The sequence below is a fragment of the Carettochelys insculpta genome, chromosome 16 (genome assembly GCF_033958435.1).
Source record: "Carettochelys insculpta isolate YL-2023 chromosome 16, ASM3395843v1, whole genome shotgun sequence".
NCBI classification, from domain to species: domain Eukaryota; kingdom Metazoa; phylum Chordata; order Testudines; family Carettochelyidae; genus Carettochelys; species Carettochelys insculpta.
The window spans coordinates 24,386,080-24,404,454 of NC_134152.1; the positions used below are offsets into that span (position 1 = coordinate 24,386,080).

Here is an 18,375-nt window from a genome sequence, read left to right on the forward strand (position 1 = left end):
GAAAGCCTCTGCCAACAGAAGTGTTGGCAGGAGTATCTTTTTCAACAGATTTCTTCAATCTAGACACAGCCTAAATGTCTTCTAAGAGCCCAGTAAGTGGTGAAAGTGTTGCCAATCCTGTTAGATATTTTTCACCTCCCATGGTCCGGCAAATTCTCTTGTCCAACAGTGATCAGGTCCCTAGGGTGCCGGCTGAGTAAGGTTCAACCTGTAGTAACATCATTTCACCAAGTCTGTTTCCTGATAAGAGGAATGCTGTACAGCTGGGAAAAAAGAGAAAAGCACTTTTTTGTCTTGAGCACTTCCATCTTTGAAACAAAAAACATTGAGATGGGCTTGAAAGGGAAAGGTCAGACAAGGTACAAAGGGGAGTAGATCTGGGAAACAGCCGCACATATCATCCCTCATAACAGTAACATCCTGTATTTGAATAATTAGTCAGTGTTCTCTAGAGTAAGCGATACACCCGTGTAATTCAACTATACAAAGCAAATTTTACTGTGTTTCAGGCTTTTTCCTCTTAGATTACGTGATGAAGTACTCTTTAGCATTGGACCTGATAAGCAGTTAATCTCAGTGTACCAGCAAAAATAAACTATCCATGCAACACTTGGTTTTTAACTCCTCGTGAGAGAAAAGTTAAAGTCAGCAGTGAAGGTAGCCGGATGAACCTGTGTCCTTCATACTGTGTAAGTTCTCACTGGCTTGTACAAAGGATGGAGGAGTCTATGGTTCTCTCTGACAGTCTCCCAGTACTCCTGAGGTGGCTGGAGGAAACAGGAGCTGCAGCATATTTGGCCACAACTTGACTTGGAATCGGAAGGAGAGAGATTTTTGTCAGAGAATGGAGAAAAATCAAAATCAGCTACCTGGAAAGCAAAATCAAAGAGGAAGTCACTTTCAAATTGAGGCTGCTCTAGCAAGTCAAACATCAGAAATGTTGCTGGAGTCTGTTTCTCTTTTAATGGCCCTATTATTTATGTCATGCAACTGTATGAAATGTTAGTTGCTTTCTAAATATCTAAGAAGATATGGTCTCTGACCCTAGCAGCATGCATATTAATTATAGACATGACACAACAAATGAAAACTCCATTGGAGAAGAAAATAGGAGGATGGGGCAGGAGATTGAAGGTTACAAGCAAGCTTATATGATTACTTAGTACTAGTCTACCTAATGCCCTGTCCTATTTCACTATCCAACTTTCCTACCCACTATCACACCATCTTGTTCCATCTAATCACCCACACATGGTCCCTCAGTATATGTCCTCAGGTGCAATTTGAGCAGTGTAAGTGGTCACTTAAGACGTCACTTGGCATGGTTCTAATAGTGAATTATGCAACAACCTGCTGTGGAATGAACTACAGGCCAGGAATAATTTGTTGAAATTATTCAGTTAATAATTTCAAATGTATCTGAGAAAATCACCCTCTGCTTGTGGGCAATCTGAAAGCAGGAACAACAGAAACAAAACAAAAACATGAAGGTTGAAATTCATCTGGTGACTTGTGAATTATTTTTCCAGTGCAAAGCAATGCTACCCCCATACCTCCACAAGATCTTTCTGCTGTGAGCTGCTGCGGAAGGTTGCATATATAACAAATCCCAGCATCACTGAAATCAGAGCAATACACGGCAGGGCAAAGATAGCTGGATGAAAGTCTGGGGAAAGAGCACAAGAGAACCTGCTCACTATAATTTAATGCATTGAGATCAGGCCAGGGGAAATCCACACATTCTAAGTGAAGAAACTTTTAAGACCCTGGAATGAAAGAGCAACATACACTCAGATATAGTTTACTCTCATCCAAATACTGTATTTAAAGTAAATGACAGGACTTGGAATCATTCTGGGAACCAGCAAAAAAATTATACAAACCTGCCGAACCTGCTTGATGGGGCTGTTTGAATGCTGAACTGCTTATGGGATTCAGCACCTTCAACCTCTAGGCCACCGTTTCAAACCCAGCCTAAATTTGCAGCTTACCTGAAATGGGATGGCAGTCTCAGTCACAGGTCTAGTCCACAGGTGCTGCGATCATTAGAGCTGGCAGTTTTGCTGGCTAGCTGAGACCAGGGACTGAGGACCAGAATGCAGCTAGCCCTTTTGAGAGAACAGGGTGGTGGCATGGGAGACTGTAAATATCCTTTCTTTGTCCTCTTGCATTGTCTATACTTAAGCCAGGTGTTTATACATCTCCCAAGTGTTTGTGTGTATGCAACTGACAGGGGCAGGAAAGAGGTGCAGGCAGGACCCCAGTCACAAGCTCATGAGATAGAGAGGTGGGATGGATTGGCTTTGCAGTTGACAGTGTAAGCCATTGTCTTAAAGGCCATGGAGTTTGAATTGCTCTCTCATCACTTCGCCTGAGAATTTCAGGCATTTTCTCAGCATTGATGCTTCTCAAAAAAGGGCATAACAGAGACTGATGAGTGGAGGGGTTTAGAGGGGCAGGAATTAGCAACAAGAATCATTACAGACCTAGAAGGACTTCCATATAAAGAACAAAAAGACTGGAACCGCTTATTTTAGAGAGGAGATAAATCTGAGGGGACATGCGAATTTGCACAGCAGAGTGCCCTCAGCCATCCGTAGTGGGCAGCATATGTTTCTATTGGTGGTGCACATCCACACATGCTTGGGGCACATAATAAAATTTATTCTACACACTGATGGGGAAAAATTAGAGGAAACGTTGGAGAACGTGAAATTTAAAGGCAGGAAATTTAAAACTAATAAACATACATTTTTATGCAAGTCAATTATCCTATGGAACTCATTGCCACAAGGTACCACTGAGACTTAGCAAGATTTTAAGGAGTAGAACTTCTACAGTTTTATGAAAGAGGAAATTTAAACTAAAAATGTGTGCATATGAACTTCATCTATATGGCTGAAGCCAACTTCCAGCTACTCAGGATGAGGAAGAAACCATCTCTGGTCTAGTGTTTCTATAATTGTCCGCTAACAGGCTCTTTTGCAATGTGTTCTGAAGCTTTTGATAGAGGTTGAATCTCTGTCATCCACCACCCTCAGGACCCAGCTGGTTCTGGATGAGACAATTTGCTGGCCCATGGGATGTCAATATTGTCTAGCACATTACCAACATTTTCACTGCTTACTGGGCTCTTAGAAGACATTGAAGGGTAAATTACAGCTAACTAACAGCACAGAATTCTCAGACCAGGATTGGTGGGTGTAAACAAACTATAGGACCCCACGAAACTTGGCCTCACCCATAATAACTGCCATCTGGCTGACTAAAATCATGCTAGATTACAGATGTTGCTGGGAGACAGAGTTCCGGATGAGAAAGGTTCAACTTGTAGCAGCCACTGTCAAAGGCATATCTATAGCATTTCCTATATATTTCAAGCAAAGTCTCACCTGTTGGCCATACTTTAATCTCATGGTACATCTGCAACATGTTCACTGTGTTCTCCACTCTCACGCTGAAACAGTACTCTCCTGCATTACGAAAAGTATGGTTCAAATTGTAAGAGGAGCCCTTAATTGCCACTAGATGGCACTTTTCCCCTTCAAGTGAAATACATTCTGCCTTTATGAGCCAGCATAAGGTGAGAGGAGGGCTGAAATGACAAGTAGAAGCTTGTGAATTTATTTAAAATAGGACTGTGTGGATTAAATAGCACAGGAACTTCGAAAACATTAACAGTTAGTGTAAGCAGTAATACTGCACTGAACTAATCGGAAAACTAAGTAACTGTACACATGGTTATCTATGGAACGCTTCTTCATAACACTTATGTACTCAGGGATATTTTATGTAATAGGCAAAGGCAACAGGCTAACAGGCAAAGGTGTGAGGGGCTAGTGGGGCAGACAGTTCTGTGTACAGAATCTGAATGATAGTTTCTGATTGGCAAGGCCAGGGATTGGCAACCTTTCAAAGAAGAGTCTTTTTTTTCGTTTTGTTTTTGTTTTTGTCTTTGACCAACGTACTCTGAGAGCTGCAACATATGCAAAACTGTTTGTACACACACACAAATATAGCAGGTATGTAGCAGATGACAAAAACAAAATAGTGATGGAATAAACTGGACCTATTTGGGGTTCCCCTTCACCCCCCTTGGGTTATTCTCTAACAATACAGTTTGGATATGTTTACACTGTGCCCCTCACTCGAAATAAGATATGCAATTTGCACTACGCAGATTGCGTGTCCTATTTCAACTCAATGTGAAATAGGCTACATCAAAATACTGAGCTATTCAAGGAATCCCTGATTCCTTTTCCAACAAGGTGTAAGGGGATGCCAAAATAGTGCACCTGGTATTTTGAAATATAATTTGAAATGAAATACTGGGCATGTTTCCTAGACACAGAGTTACTATTTTGGGATACCTTGGTATCCCAAAATAGCTCCTCAGTGTAAATATAACCTTTGCCCGTACATTTAGTTGTCACCAAAACATTACACAGTCACCCATTCTCAGGCATATTGCATGAATTGTTTATCATATTTACATTAAATTGAGTTTAAAATTGGTTTGAATAAAGTTTGAATTTATCAACTAATAATAATTGAACGTATTTAAATTATTACAACTCACCAGAGTACGGACTCTGGCCTGGGTTTCGCATGTGGGAGCCAGCTCTGAGCTGAACCTTGGGCAGGGAGCTGGGCTGGAGGAGTGTGGGGTGCAAACTCTGGGAGGAAATTTGGGTGCAGGGGTCATATGGTCGCACTGCACTTAATTTCATCAATGCCACTGGACATGTCATGAATTTTACCTTTTATTAATAACAGTCCCAGTTTATAGCTCCAAAATCCATCAGGGATTGTCACAGTCAGTGTAACATTCTCAACACAGCTGTGCATTGGCTGAGCCTGAGGTAAGGGGGTGGGGTGTGGGGTCTGGGAGGAAGTTTGGTGCAGAAGGAGGCTCCAGGCCGGTGTATGGGGTTGGGATGCAGGAGGAGGCATGGGGTCTGGGAAGGAGTTTGGTGCAGGAGGGGATTCTGACCTGGGGCAATGGGTTGGAGTTTGAGAGGCGGGGTGTAAGGAGCAGGCTGTGGCCAGGAGGCACTTTAAATGGACAACTCCAGGCTGGCACAGCAAGTCGCAGGCAGGCTGCCTGCAGGCCATGGCCCCATGCTACTCTCTGAAGTGGTTGACTGACAGCACATCTCTGTGCATCTCTTAGCGGGGGTGGCGGGGGGGGGAGGAGACAGTGGATCTCTGTGTGCTGCCCACACCTGCAAGCACCACCTTTGCAGCTCCCTTTGGCTAGTCCTTAAACACTTGCTTTATCCATCCCCAAATGTAGCTGGATTTCAGTGGCCAGTGAAAGGAGCCCCATGAGTATGTATGTTTTATAAAGTGCTTTAAGGAACCACTGGCATACAAAGTGCACAAAAGGCAAAATGACATTATAGACACATCTCTCTATGTTTTCCATCCATTCCCCCACCAGGTCAGCAGAGATGGACTTCCTTCCCAGAGATCAGAACATGTTATTCTTCTGGTTCCTTGGACAATGAGAGGGCAATGTCTATGTTTCTGTGACCCAGCCAGGATTTTCATGTATGTTCTCTGCTCATAAAAAGACTATAAAAGAGCAACAGATGAGCTCAAAACAACTATTTGGATTAAAGGCTTGACGAAATGTAAATAAAGTTTGAGTTCACAAATCACAGCTGCATCATAAAGTGATGTGAGAATGCTCTTGATTTGCTAGAAATACATTGAAGTATACCAACACTACCACCATGTTGCAGCCATATAGCTTTTTACTCTGTTTTGCTTGTGCTCTCTATTTACATTTTTCAGAACTTTGCTCTACTTGCTGCTGCAGAGGCTCATCTGCTGCTTTCTGGACTTTGATTCTAGGGATAAACTTAACTTTTCTTAATCCTTTGTATCAGCATCCCATTCCTTCAACCTGAAGCACATTCATTACTGAGGGAAGAAGACAGTTCACGTTTGGTTCACTTTGTGTTCTGCTTCTGACATAAAAATCCCATCCCGCAGGTCAGATTTTAATTTGACCAGTTTATTTATCAGGCAGTGCTGGTTTTTATCACTCCATATTCCTTCTAATGTGTTGGTACTTTACGTCTTCCACCAGAGATTAGTCTGTGGTTGGGTTGTTCATTCTAAAACCAGTTTCAGGGGTCTAACAATAACTTGCCAAACATTTTATTTTACAATTTATGTTAATTTGCATGCAATGAAGGCCCTGACCCTGCAAATGTGTAAACCTATGAACAGTATGTGAACAGTCCTGCTTGGTTCCATAGAGCATGGCTTATGTTCATGCAAATCATCAGAGACATCCTGGTGTCACAAAGTTTGGGCACCTGGTAGGAGTCTTAGACTATGTCAACACTAGCCTGGAGGATTGACCTGCTCACAGTCAATCATCCAGGGTTTGATTTCACACGGCTGGTAGGGATGTGCGTAATCGACCTCCCGGGGTTGCGGTCAACCCCTACATTCCTTGCAAGATGTGAGGACAAAGGAAGGTCGACCCGACAGTTTCAGCAAGGACAGCTAAATAAGCTGAGCACAGATATGTTGATTCTAGCTATGCAAATGCCATAGCTAGAACTGCGTTTTTGCAGTTGACTTACTTTGCCTAGTCTGGGAGCAGCTTCAGATATACCTCTACTAGTGCTACTGCCCTTCATTTGCAAGGCACACAGCAGGGCTGTATCAACTCAGCTAGCCCTCACAGGGAGACCTGCAAGCCTCACTCACTTGGAGGAAGACTCCTTCCTGTGGGATACATTTAAAGTTTGTTTATACAAGTATCTCCCTCTGGAGATGCAGGATTCTGCTGAGTGTTCCAACGAGCCATTTCAAAACAATTTTGCCATCTGAAAAGACTTCACTCAGACTGCCACGCAGCTCGATAGATAAGTACAAATTTCTGTGTGCTGCTCTTGTGTTCTTACAGCCTTAAGCTGTTATTTCCAATGCACCACTAAACGCACTAATATAGTGCACTTGGAAAAGATGCAGGAAAAAACTTTGCACTCTTTCCTCCATAGAATCAATCATCTTTTGCTATCTTCTTCACTAGTCTCCATTTTTCCCATGGTGCAATGCACATTTTCACTCCTCCCCTTCTGAGTTTGCTGCCACTCAGACTCCTCTTGCCTGGTTTACCTTGTGGTGTTGGCTGGCTGTGAGTGCACCCTACACTTCCCACCCCTAATATCTGCCCTGGTCCTGCTTAATATGCACTACATGTGGTGTGGAGGTTGCTTTAGTTGTTTTAGTGATGGAAATCAATGATAAGGTGACCACATTGCCCTATGTCAAATACGGGACACCAGCCTCTGGGGATGAGAACCTGCTATCCCATGTCAGGGCTCCTCAGTGACGTAGACTGTTGCCCCACAGTGAGGCACCAGGGATAGGGGCTCCTCAGCCTCCCAATGTGGGGAGCAGAGGATGTGGGCTCTGCATCCTCCTGGTGAGGGATGCTGAAAATAGGGGGTTTGCAGCTTCCTGACAGGGGAGCCAGGGAATGTGGCAGCCACCCTGTGGCAGGGACCCTGGCAGCAGGGGCTGCTGCACAGAGGAGCGGGGCAGCCACCCAGGTGAGGAGCTTCCCTGCAACAGGAGCTGCCTCCCTGAGGCACGAGATGAAGGAGAATGAGCCAGCCAACCCATGGAGGGACTCTGTGGCAATGGGAGCTGCTTCCCTTAGGCACGGGACAGCAGGGAACGAGGCAACTGCCCTGTGGCAGAGCTTGCCAGCAATGGGGGCTGCCACTCTTGGGTGCTGGGGAATGGGGCAGCTGCCCCACAAAGAAGCTCCCCTGCAGCAGGAGTTGCTGCCCCAAGGTGCAGGGCACCAGTGAACAAAGGAGCCACCCCATGAAAGAACTAGCTGGCAGCAGAGGCTGCCACCCTGAGACACCAAGTGCCAGGGAGCAGGAGCCCTGCAAAATATGAGACAATTTGCTCAATTTCTTAAGCCTGTAAGACAGCTTAAGTAAGGGACTGTCCTAGTAAAAATGGGATGGATGGTCACCCTAATCAATGAGGAAAAAAGCTCAGAGCACACTTTAAAAAGACCCTTATTTTTCTTCCTTTTACTGCCCTCCTTTCCTCTTCTCACCTTCCTCTTTCATTGTCATTAGCATTTGTGTTGTGCTGTAAAGCGCTGTGCTCTGAAGAGAAAAGCTATTTATTAATAATCCATATTCTTGCAACCTATTATAGTATGAGAGATTTTTTCAGCTCAGGAACAAGTCATGCAATGATACTATTGCACATAACTTGTTCCTTGCTCTAAAAATCTTGTATATAGAAAATAAATCTTTTAGGGAGTAATTCTGCTGCATGCAAAGAGTTACATGCTTGAGAAGTCAGAATAAAATACCCATAGTTTTCTACAGCAAAGGATATTTGTGTGTTACTTACCTGCCATTGATATGTAGAGATAAATTCAAATTTTCCATTACATGAGTCTTTCTGGGGCCTATGACATTTATACTTTTAACAGCATCTGGAAAGGACAGAATGACAAGTCATGAAACTGTGGTTTCATTGTCAAAAACCATTTCTTTTTTTCCAATACATGTTTAATGTTTCTGTACTTTTCTATGATGGCTTATTTTAATTACATCAGTGATACAATCTCTCTCTCTCCCTCTTTAATAAATGTTGTAACTTCAGGTCAACCAATATGTTTTATCACCTGTCTTTAAAAATTGCAATTGATTATTTTATATAATTTATGTAGGGTTAAAAGGATTACATTTTATCAATAGATGATGATTTCATCATACCAACAAATAGGTATAATATTTTCTTTACTGATCATTAAAATTCATAGAGAGGCAAAGTAAGAAAAGTACTACTTGAAACATTGTTGGAGTTTGATTTTAGAATATTTACTGTGTATACTTTGACAGTATGACATTGGAATTTGTGATTTAACCATTATAAGCTTTAGCTACAGTAGAAGACTTAAAAGTAGCTATCCTACAGCAACAAAATTTCCAGACCAGACTCCAAAGAGAAATTGCTGAGCTACAATTCATCTGCAAATTTGACACCCTCAGCTCAGGATTAAACAAAGACTGTGAATGGCTGGCTAAATACAAAAGCAGCTTCCCCTCCCTTGGTGTTCACACCTCCAGATCAACTGCTGGTAGTAAGCCTCATCCTGACTGAGCTAACCTTGTTATCCCCACCCTTGCTCTGGCTTATTTATACCTGGCCCTGCAGATTTCCACGACCAGCATCTGATGAAGTGAGGCTTTGCTCATGAAAGCTCATGCTCAAAACTTTTCTGTTAGTTTATAAGGTGCCACAGGACCCTTCGTTGCTATATCATATAGGCTAGTGTCATTAAATAATTATGATCTAACCCCGGCATTGTCTGAACCTCCTCCCAATAATTTCCTGCATGTGTGAAAATGTAAATCTTTGAACATCTACAAAAATGCTTAAAAATGAACACTGATATTATCTGCTGAAATTAACAAAAATAAGAATCAAATTATGCCAAGCCAAATTTCATGAATTTATGACTTACTCATTGCTATGGCCTTGAGGTGCCAAAGCAAACAAAAGAGCTAATCAATATAAATTAAAAAAAGCAAAAACAAATAAACATTTTAAAAATAATGATTAAACATTCAAAATATTTTAGAGTTTAAATTTTATATTTTGCAACGATTTTTTGCAAATACCTTAAAAATTTCATTTACCAAAAAGCAGGATTTTGAAATCTGGAAAAACTTTGATAACAGTTATGAAAAAAATTTAGACTATACACCTTATTACTAATTTCATTAAAAATGAAAATTTTGAAAATGACAGCTTTTCCTGCACATTTTAAAACAATATTTTAGTAATAAAATTGTCATTTGATAAAAACTGACTAGCTCTGTTAACAAGCCATAGATCTAAGACGATGTTTTTATAAAGAGCTCCATATTCTGTTTAATTATGATGTTTAAGTTCTAGAAACTACATTTTACTACAGCTTGTGCGTATCTATGCAAAAAGATCTGTTTTGTGCATCCAAAGCCATTTTAAATTACCCAGCAACTCCAACTTGGTGGTGAAATCTCCCGTTTTCTGCACAATCTTTCTTTCATGTGTGGTGTTCTCAGTTTGCTCCCACTCTGCTACAACTTTGAGATGTACCTCGCAATTTCCCACAGTAGCACAATGATAGGAGACAACAGGTTTTTCAGTTACCAGCTGAGTTCTATGAGAAGCAGGAAGAGATTCAGAATCAGCATCAACTCTGTTCAGAAACTTCTTGCATCAGAGATTTTAGGTCCATGAAAGCCTGAGTCATCTCGTTACTGCAGTGTAAATCAGGAATAACTCCCCAAAAATTCATAGAGTTTTGCAGGTGGAAAGAAGATCAGAATAAGGCCCACCAGTGTGTTTTCTTACTTTAAGTCAGGGTGAGGCACCTTTTTTGGGTCAGGTGTTTCTGACCCACAGAAAAAACAGTTGGGGGGCAAAAAAAAGAGGGGGGCAAAAAGCCAACAAAACAAAACAAAACAAAAAACCCTCAGTGATGTGATCCCCTAATGGACAGGAAAAAAAAAAAGCCTTTGGGGCCAGATCCAGGCAAACCATGATCCAGCTCCAGACCACAAGCTGGGGGTTCCCCACTCATGCTTTAAGTTTTTCAAGGAAAACAAAGGCACAGTCATCCCTAAATATCATTTATGGCCCACAGTTAGAAAGAGTAGTAGCGATGATCTAATGTTTCTTTCATTGTATTCATTAAAGTGGGGGGTAGCAGAGGCAAACTAAATTCTGTAATAAAATAAATGGGCCTCTCTTTATAGAAATCAAATCTGAAATGTGCGCACACACACATATACTCTAGACTTGCTTATGCACTCATCCAATCAGAGAACAGAAACAGTACCATGTGACAATCTAAATTATTTATTGATGGCCAGTTCTTGTAATATCTAGTAACCATTCAATATCAACCAAGAAAATGAATGCAATAGATTATTCAAATTTATTTAAAAATACACTTGAGAAAATTGCAATCTGCTCATAGTGATTTTGGAAGCAGAAAAAACATATATATTGTTTATTGTCAATTATTTGTTCAGCTCAATGTGTTTGCAATAGCATAGCCTCTCTAAGGATGCATCTACACTGGGAACTAACTTCAAAGTTAACTTTGAAGTTAGGCAGAAGTTAGGCAATACATGGAAGTAGCCGGCAGAGAGTCTACACACATTTTTTCCCTTACTTTGAAGTTAACGTCAAAGGGAGACCAACTTCGAATTCCTTACTCCATTCCTGGGAATGGAGTAATGCCCTACGTTGAAGTTTAATTTCAAAGTAGGGTGTGTGTAGATGCTCTACTTCTAAGCTGCTTACTTTGAAGTCGTACTTTGAAGTAAGCAACGTCAAAGTTATTTTTGTAGTGTCGACACAGCCTGATTATGAACTTGAACCTAAAAACCTGGCTCTCAACACCTCTACACATCAGTAGCTCACTATAAATACTTTTTAAACCACAGAATATCAAATAATAATATGTTTTTATGCAGAACACCTAAAATTAGTGTCAGACTAAAAAACAAAACAAAACAAAACCAAACCCAAAAAACCCTAAACCCAAACAGCAACATATGCAGCAAAAACAAAATGAAATAATGTAATCAGGTATCATAACAATGAAGAAGTAACATTATATCTGGTTTTAATAACAGAACATATATATAGCTTTACCCTCTCTAATCCAGAACTCTCTTGTCTGGCAACATCCGTAATACAGCATGATTTTAGTTAGCTGGATGACTACTTATCATGGGTGTGGCCAAATTTCCCACACCTCCATAAATTTGGTTTACAGCCACCAGTCCTGGCTCTCAGTGTTCTGTGTTACTATTTAGCACTAATTTACCCCTAAATGTCTTCTAAGAGCCCAGCAAGCAGTGAAATGTTGGTAATGTGCTAGGTAATATTGACCTCCTGTGGTCCAGCAAGTTCTCTTGTCTTGCAGTGGTCAAGTTCCGGAGGAGAGAGGTTCAAACCTGTACCAGCAGTGTATTTTTCAAATGCTTGCAGCACACCTGCAAGTTATTGATGGAACACCAGTATTCCGCAGAACACAGTTTAAGAAACACTGACCTAGACTATCTGAAGATTGTGAGTGTAGGGATGTGTTGCACATCCTTACCAGAAACATCTAGAGCCTTTGCATACAAACAAACAAAACCCCCAATCAACTGGACCTACCCATCTCCAAAATCCCAGGTGTAGCTGAATGATGCTGACTTGAAATAATTACTTGGATCATGAAGAAGGAAAGAAATCTGGGTCAGAGTATCTGTGGCAGGACTAGCCCCTTGTTCAACATATGTGCGGTTGTCTTCTATTTGTACCACGGTAAGATTCCCTATTATAAACTCTGCAGGAAACAATGATAAAGGAAGAATAATGAGGCTTTATTTCACTAGCATAGCATTACCTACATATTTTAAAGCTATGTTTCCATATTAATTATTTTAATCTCTCAAAACCCTGAGGGAGGGTAAGCATTTTTATATCCATTTCATAAATTGGCAAATTTAGGTAGACAGGAATGCAAAGTCACACAACCTGCAATAAACTCCACAGGGGGAAATCTTGGCCCCATTTAAGTCCAAAAAAAGTTTTCTATCAACTTCAATGGGGCAGTGATTTCAATTCAGGTGAAAAAAAAAAGTTTAACTACTGTGAATGGCTGACTGCTTTACAAAATCCCATAATAATTTAAACTGCAATTATACAATGTAAAGCGATTCCATGCAAACAGCATAATGAAGTTTGAAATTTCAAGTCTCTGATTGATGCTATGCTCATATTTACTTGGCAGAAAGATGGTCGAGGGATATGCATTGTTAAAATTCAATTAAAAAACCATGAAAAACCTGCAGCTGGCCTGTGCCAGATGATTCAAGCTCATGGGCTTTTCAAGCTTGCAAACCTGTTTAACTGCAGCATCTAGCCAATGCCATTCAGGCTCAGACTGTAGCCCAAGCTTAGGGATCCTCTTAGAGTTGCTTGATTTGCTTGAGTTCCTGGAGCTATCATGACATGATACAATCTTTAATTTAGGACTAATTGTACTTCCCGGTCACTCCAGGCCAGTGTTCCCTCTAATTTTCCCACCCATCAGCGGAATGAATTTTGTTATGTGCACCAATTTGGAGGTGATGCACAACATATCACCTTCACGCTGCTGCACATAACAAAATTCATGTGCGGGTGGGCCCAAGGGGTTTTTAATGTGGGAGGAGGCTCAGGGCTGGTACAGAGGGGTAGGGGGAAGGATGTGCGGGTTCTGGTCTGTGGCCAGGGATGAAGGGCTCAGGGCTGGAGCAGAAGGTTGGGGTACAGGAGTATGAGGGCTCCAGCTGAGGATCCAGGCTGTGGGGTAGGGCCAAGTTTGGAAGGGGTTTGGGGTAAAAGAGGCTGCTCCGGGACTACTGCAAGGAGAGAGGAATCCCCCCAGCTCTCCCTCCTCACAGCAGCACCTGCGCTGGGGGAAATAGCCAGGGGCCGGGGCTGGCTGTCAGGATCAAATAGGGGCCATGGCTGGACGGGGGCTGCAGCCGGGCCACTGTAGTTGGATGGGGTCAGTGGCTGGGCCTGGCTTGAAGACGGGGTCAGACTGGGGATGGGGCAGGATGGGGACCAAGGCAGTATGGAGGCTGGGCTACCACAGTTGGATGGGAGCTGAGATCAGGCCTGACCCACTGTGGCTGGATGGTGGCTGTGGCTGGATGGGGGCCAGGGCACCACAGCCAGGTTGCTGTAGCCAGATGAGGACTGGGTTGGGCTGCGGAGGCCCGAGGACAGTGGCAGGATTGGGCCTGGAGCCAGGTCATTGCATTTAGATGGGGGCCTTAGCTGTATGTGGGCTGGGTCCAAGCTGCCATGACTGAAAGTGGTCTGGATGGGTACTGGGCCTGAGCTGCTGTAGCCAGATGAGAGCCCTATCTAGTTGGGGGCTGGGCTACTGCAGCTAGATGGGGGCTGCAGCCAGATGGGGGCCAGGGAAAAACAAACCACATGGGGGCTGCAGCCAGATTAGGGCAGGGGTACCCCAAGTGAGGCTCACTGGCCAGAGGGGGCACTGGACTGGGTGACTGGGGCCTGGGGACAGTGTCAGGATTGGGGCTGAGGCTGGGCTACCACGGCAGGAGTTAGGTCAGGGCCGCAATGAATGTGGCATGATCTGGCTGGAGCCCAGCAGCCCCAGCCAGCTAAGGTGAGGGGGGGTTACCTAGGGGCTGGGCTCCATCCAAACACAGCCCCTGATCCAGCTGTGGCAGCCCAACCCCCATCTGGCCCTGGCCCCCATCCAGTCTCATCCCTGTGGCCGTGCAGCAGTCTAGTTAGTGCTGTGCAGGGGCTTCAGAATCCACCCAAGGCGGGGATCCGCCTGCCGGAGAAGGGCTGCACCTCCCAGCCTAGCCCAGCTCCCACCCTGCTGTGGCTGGGAAGGGCCAGGGTGCCGCTTTGGGAGGGCAGGGGCAGCAAACATGTCTACCAGGATGCCACTTGCTCTTCGTCCTGGGAAAAGTACACAAATTGCATGAGCACCGCTCACTCCTACGTGGTAAGGGGAGAGGGAGGAGGAGTAATTTATGCAATCTGTGTACGGTTCGAGTGCCAGTGATACTTTTTAAAGTCACTAATAGTCCTACTTACAACAGCTTCATTAATAAATAAATGAAGACACAGAGCTTTACCATTTAGGTGGTGGTAGGTAGCATTAGCTGGTCTTTTGTTAATCCACAGGCAACATGGCTTTGAGCAAACTCCCAGCTACATGAGGGAGGAAGTGGGGGTTGTGCTCCCACCTCACATGCTGATGAAAAATTGGCTCATGTGCCAGTCTTGGCACCTGTGATGGGGGTTGCTGACCACTGGGCTACACTCATCTTTTAATCCATGTTTCTCTTAGCACAGTTTTGTACTGTGTCCAAAACCAGGTATGTGTTACAGGTGTCATCCTTTTATTAAACCCAGGAAAAATACGTCTTTTTCCCTTAGCCTTCTGTGTATGAAAGGGAACATACTTTTTTGTTTGTTTATAGGCCTCCTCTAACCCTTCCTCTTTCTACCTCTCCCTGCCTGGGAAAGAACCAGTCCAGGGCCCTAATTCAAAGGAAACATTTACACCTTAAATTGGATACGTACTCTGAGCTGTGTGGTTGAAGGTTGGCCCTACTGTACTCAAGGCCAGTGAGAAGGGGAGCAGGGAAGCCAAACCTTTGTGCAGTAGCTGAGAGTAGAAACATGGTGGTTCAAAATTAGAAAAACTGAATTCCTTCCTGCTGCCTACACGGAGAGAAATGTTTCCAGTTTCTCAATGCAAATTAGACTTGGCTCACTTTCTATTTTGCTGTTGCAAAAATGGGGAGAAATGTCAGAAATCAGTGGAGAAGATTAAAAAGAAACCGGGGAGGAAACATTGAATATAACTGAGAGAGGGGAAGGTAAGTGATTAGCACAAGGCAACACAATGTATCAGTGGCAGAGAGGAGGATTTAACCCAGCTCTTCTGGCTCACCTCTCATTATACCATTTAATGTACGATGCAACACAGCAATGCTAGGAAGGAGCAAGGGGAGACACAAGCTTAGTCATTTGTGAGTCACGGGGTACAAGAGCAGAGCAGGAGCCAGTCCCCACCTCCTCTAATTGGAGTTTGTGGATTGAAAGAGGCACAAGAAGCTGCAACCCCCCATTTTCTTCTATCAGAGAAATTATTATTGCCTGCTTCCAAAGGAGAATGTGTCCTTGTGGGGTGCAACTCCTTCACACCTGCTCCAGTTATTTAAGCAGGATCATAAATACATGATCCATCCCAGAAAAGAAACACAAAAAGTCTTCCACATAAATAACCAGTGTTCAAGCTACGAGCTTTAACCACCACATTTCCTTCAGTTTTAGAGTACAGTAGGGTTTTTATCACTCTTCAGGGAAACAGAAGCCTAGCACAGCAGAAATTAGCAATGGGAAAAAGATCTCATCTAACCTGCTCCCATGCAAATGCAGGACTATTTTCATATATATAGTATAGGCTACAAATGACACTGCATATTTTGCTTCAAATGCAGACAGAACGTTTATTTTCATGCAAAAGATAGAAATGCTCAGTTGCTTCTGTGCTTGCTTGGAAATATATGCTCATTCTGTGTTTACAGCAGCATGACTGCTTTTCTTCCAGGCTGACTTCTAATGACTGTCTGTCTCATCTGCCCTGTATTGGGAAAAGACGCAGTTCTACCTTACCTGCGGCTGACCTGCAATGGAAAAGGAACAGCACCATGCAAGTCACCTCGAGGATGCATGGGAAGAAAAAAGCCAGGGCCATTTGTAGGCAGTGCCCCAAAAATGCTGCTGCTGTCTGTTCAGCTCCGACAGCCAGACTTCATCTTCCAAGTGGGTTCCACTCTGTCTTGAGGCTGGGGAGGAGATGGGTAGCAAGCAACCACTGCTGCTGTCCCCTAGAGGCCATGTGTGTGTACTGCACTGTCTGCTTTTTTTCTTGCTTCCTTTCTTTTTCTTTTTTTAATTGGCTCCTAGAACTGGAAAGGTCCTCAAGAAGTCATGAAGTCCAGTCCAGTCCCCTGAACTCATGGCAGCGGAGTGGGCAGGATGGACCCCAGACACGGCTGTGCTGGAGCAGCCCCGACAGGCTAGTGGGTCCCCGGTCACAGCAGCTCCAGAGTGTCCCTGTGGGCAAGTGGGAACCTGGATGCACTGAAGCAGGCAGGAGGCAACCCAGCCCTGGCCTTGCATGAGTGGCCTTTGAAGTACAGGCTGACCTGGAGCCACACTTGCCTCACAGACCCAGCTGCTCTGTGCTGATATAATTTTAATCCCTCAACTGGTTAATTGTTTTGATTGATATTTACATCCATACCTGACAGCTATTTCTTCTGTATATTGTTTAGCCAACAAATCCTGGCAGTCCCTAACCAATTTAGAATTGTTAGATTTTGTAACAGGTGTTAGACACCCGTATAAACCAATGGCTTAAAAAGTTAGGTGGAGGCCATTGAGACGCTCCTAGAGCTGCAAAAATTTCTGAAAACAAAAATCAGCTTTCTGGTAATAGAATAAATGTATTTTGGTATGTTTGGCTATGTGTATCTTACAGTTTTTTGTATAAAACACGATGTAAAAATCTACAATAAATTGAACTATTTGGTCCAGTACAATCTCTGGAAGAATGTATACAGGTACCTCAATCTGCATAAGAAGTGGAGTGGGATAAATTCTTTTATATGCATTATCGACCAACAGGGTTTCCCAGTACTTGACCTTCTGTATCCCCTGTGCTCATTCTTCAGTCAGCAGCAGGCTGTCTGTTTCTCTTCCATCCCCTTTCTGCTCTTATTTTTAGCGGGAAAAACTTACTGTCTTTGATCCTTTGAAGTATCTTTTGTCTACACCTAGGTATTTAGAGCAGAGAAGGACAAAGCACTGTTCACTTTAACCTCTTCTTTTTCAGGCGTTGTCAACATTTATCTTTATCATTGGTCTACTTCACCTATGCAAATTTGTGTTGCTGCAGTCAATATACCTACTGTGGTGTCTTCCATGTGGTAAGGTCGGGGGGCACTGCTCGCCCACTGATGCCTGCTACTCTTCTCGTTTTGCAGGAATAACTGCATTGACAGGTGTGCATTCAGAGATTGATTTATTGCATCTTCAGTGATGTGATAAATCAATGCCTGGTGGATTGATCCTTGCCTGATCAATCCCTGATGTTGTGAAGACATACCCTTAGGGCAAGTCTACGCTACAAAAGACATTTGACCTATGAGGCGCTATGAGAATTGTGTAACTGGAATTGATACACCGTAAGTCAAATTTCCACTGACTACTGGAGGTCAGTGGGAGAAACTCTCACGTCAACTTCCCTTACTCTTCATGACTCCTGGACATCAGAGCACCCATTAGCCAGGGTACTCCCCCTAATAGGAGTACCCTGGTTGATGGGGTGCCCTCGGGGGTGGGTTTTGCATGTCCGTGTGAGGCATCTAAATCAAACCCCTGAAGATTGACTTCTGGACCTTTAATCTTCAGGTAAGTCTTGAGGTGCCCTCAGAGGGATAGCCATGTTAGTCTGTATTTGTAAAAACAAGGCGGACTCCTGTAGCACTTCGAAGAGTAACAGATTTATTAGGGCATAAGCTTTCCTGGGTAAAACCCACCTCATCGGATGGACAGGAGTGGACTTACAAAGGTGCCTAAGAATATTACTGCTAAGAAGTTATGATCCATTATAAACTAGGGTGATCTGCCAGGGTGACTGTGGTGATTCAATGTAGCTGACGGGGAGATGAGACTGTCCCTGGGGGACAAGCTGCCCCTCCTACGTGGTTT

The 18,375-nt window shown here is 43.4% G+C and overlaps 1 protein-coding gene across 1 annotated transcript; it reads right to left on the reverse strand.

Annotated features, from left to right (window-relative positions):
• Positions 1-297: 297 nt before the first annotated feature.
• TMEM130 (transmembrane protein 130) lies at positions 298-16,501 on the reverse strand. The gene is made up of 7 exons (XM_075010763.1): positions 16,273-16,501; positions 12,223-12,394; positions 10,038-10,207; positions 8,407-8,491; positions 3,393-3,595; positions 1,554-1,666; positions 298-869 (listed from the first exon to the last, which is right to left on the reverse strand). The coding sequence occupies exons 1-7, from the start codon at positions 16,352-16,354 to the stop codon at positions 681-683; spliced, it is 1,014 nt and encodes a 337-aa protein (XP_074866864.1). The 5' UTR covers positions 16,355-16,501; the 3' UTR covers positions 298-680.
• Positions 16,502-18,375: the final 1,874 nt, after the last annotated feature.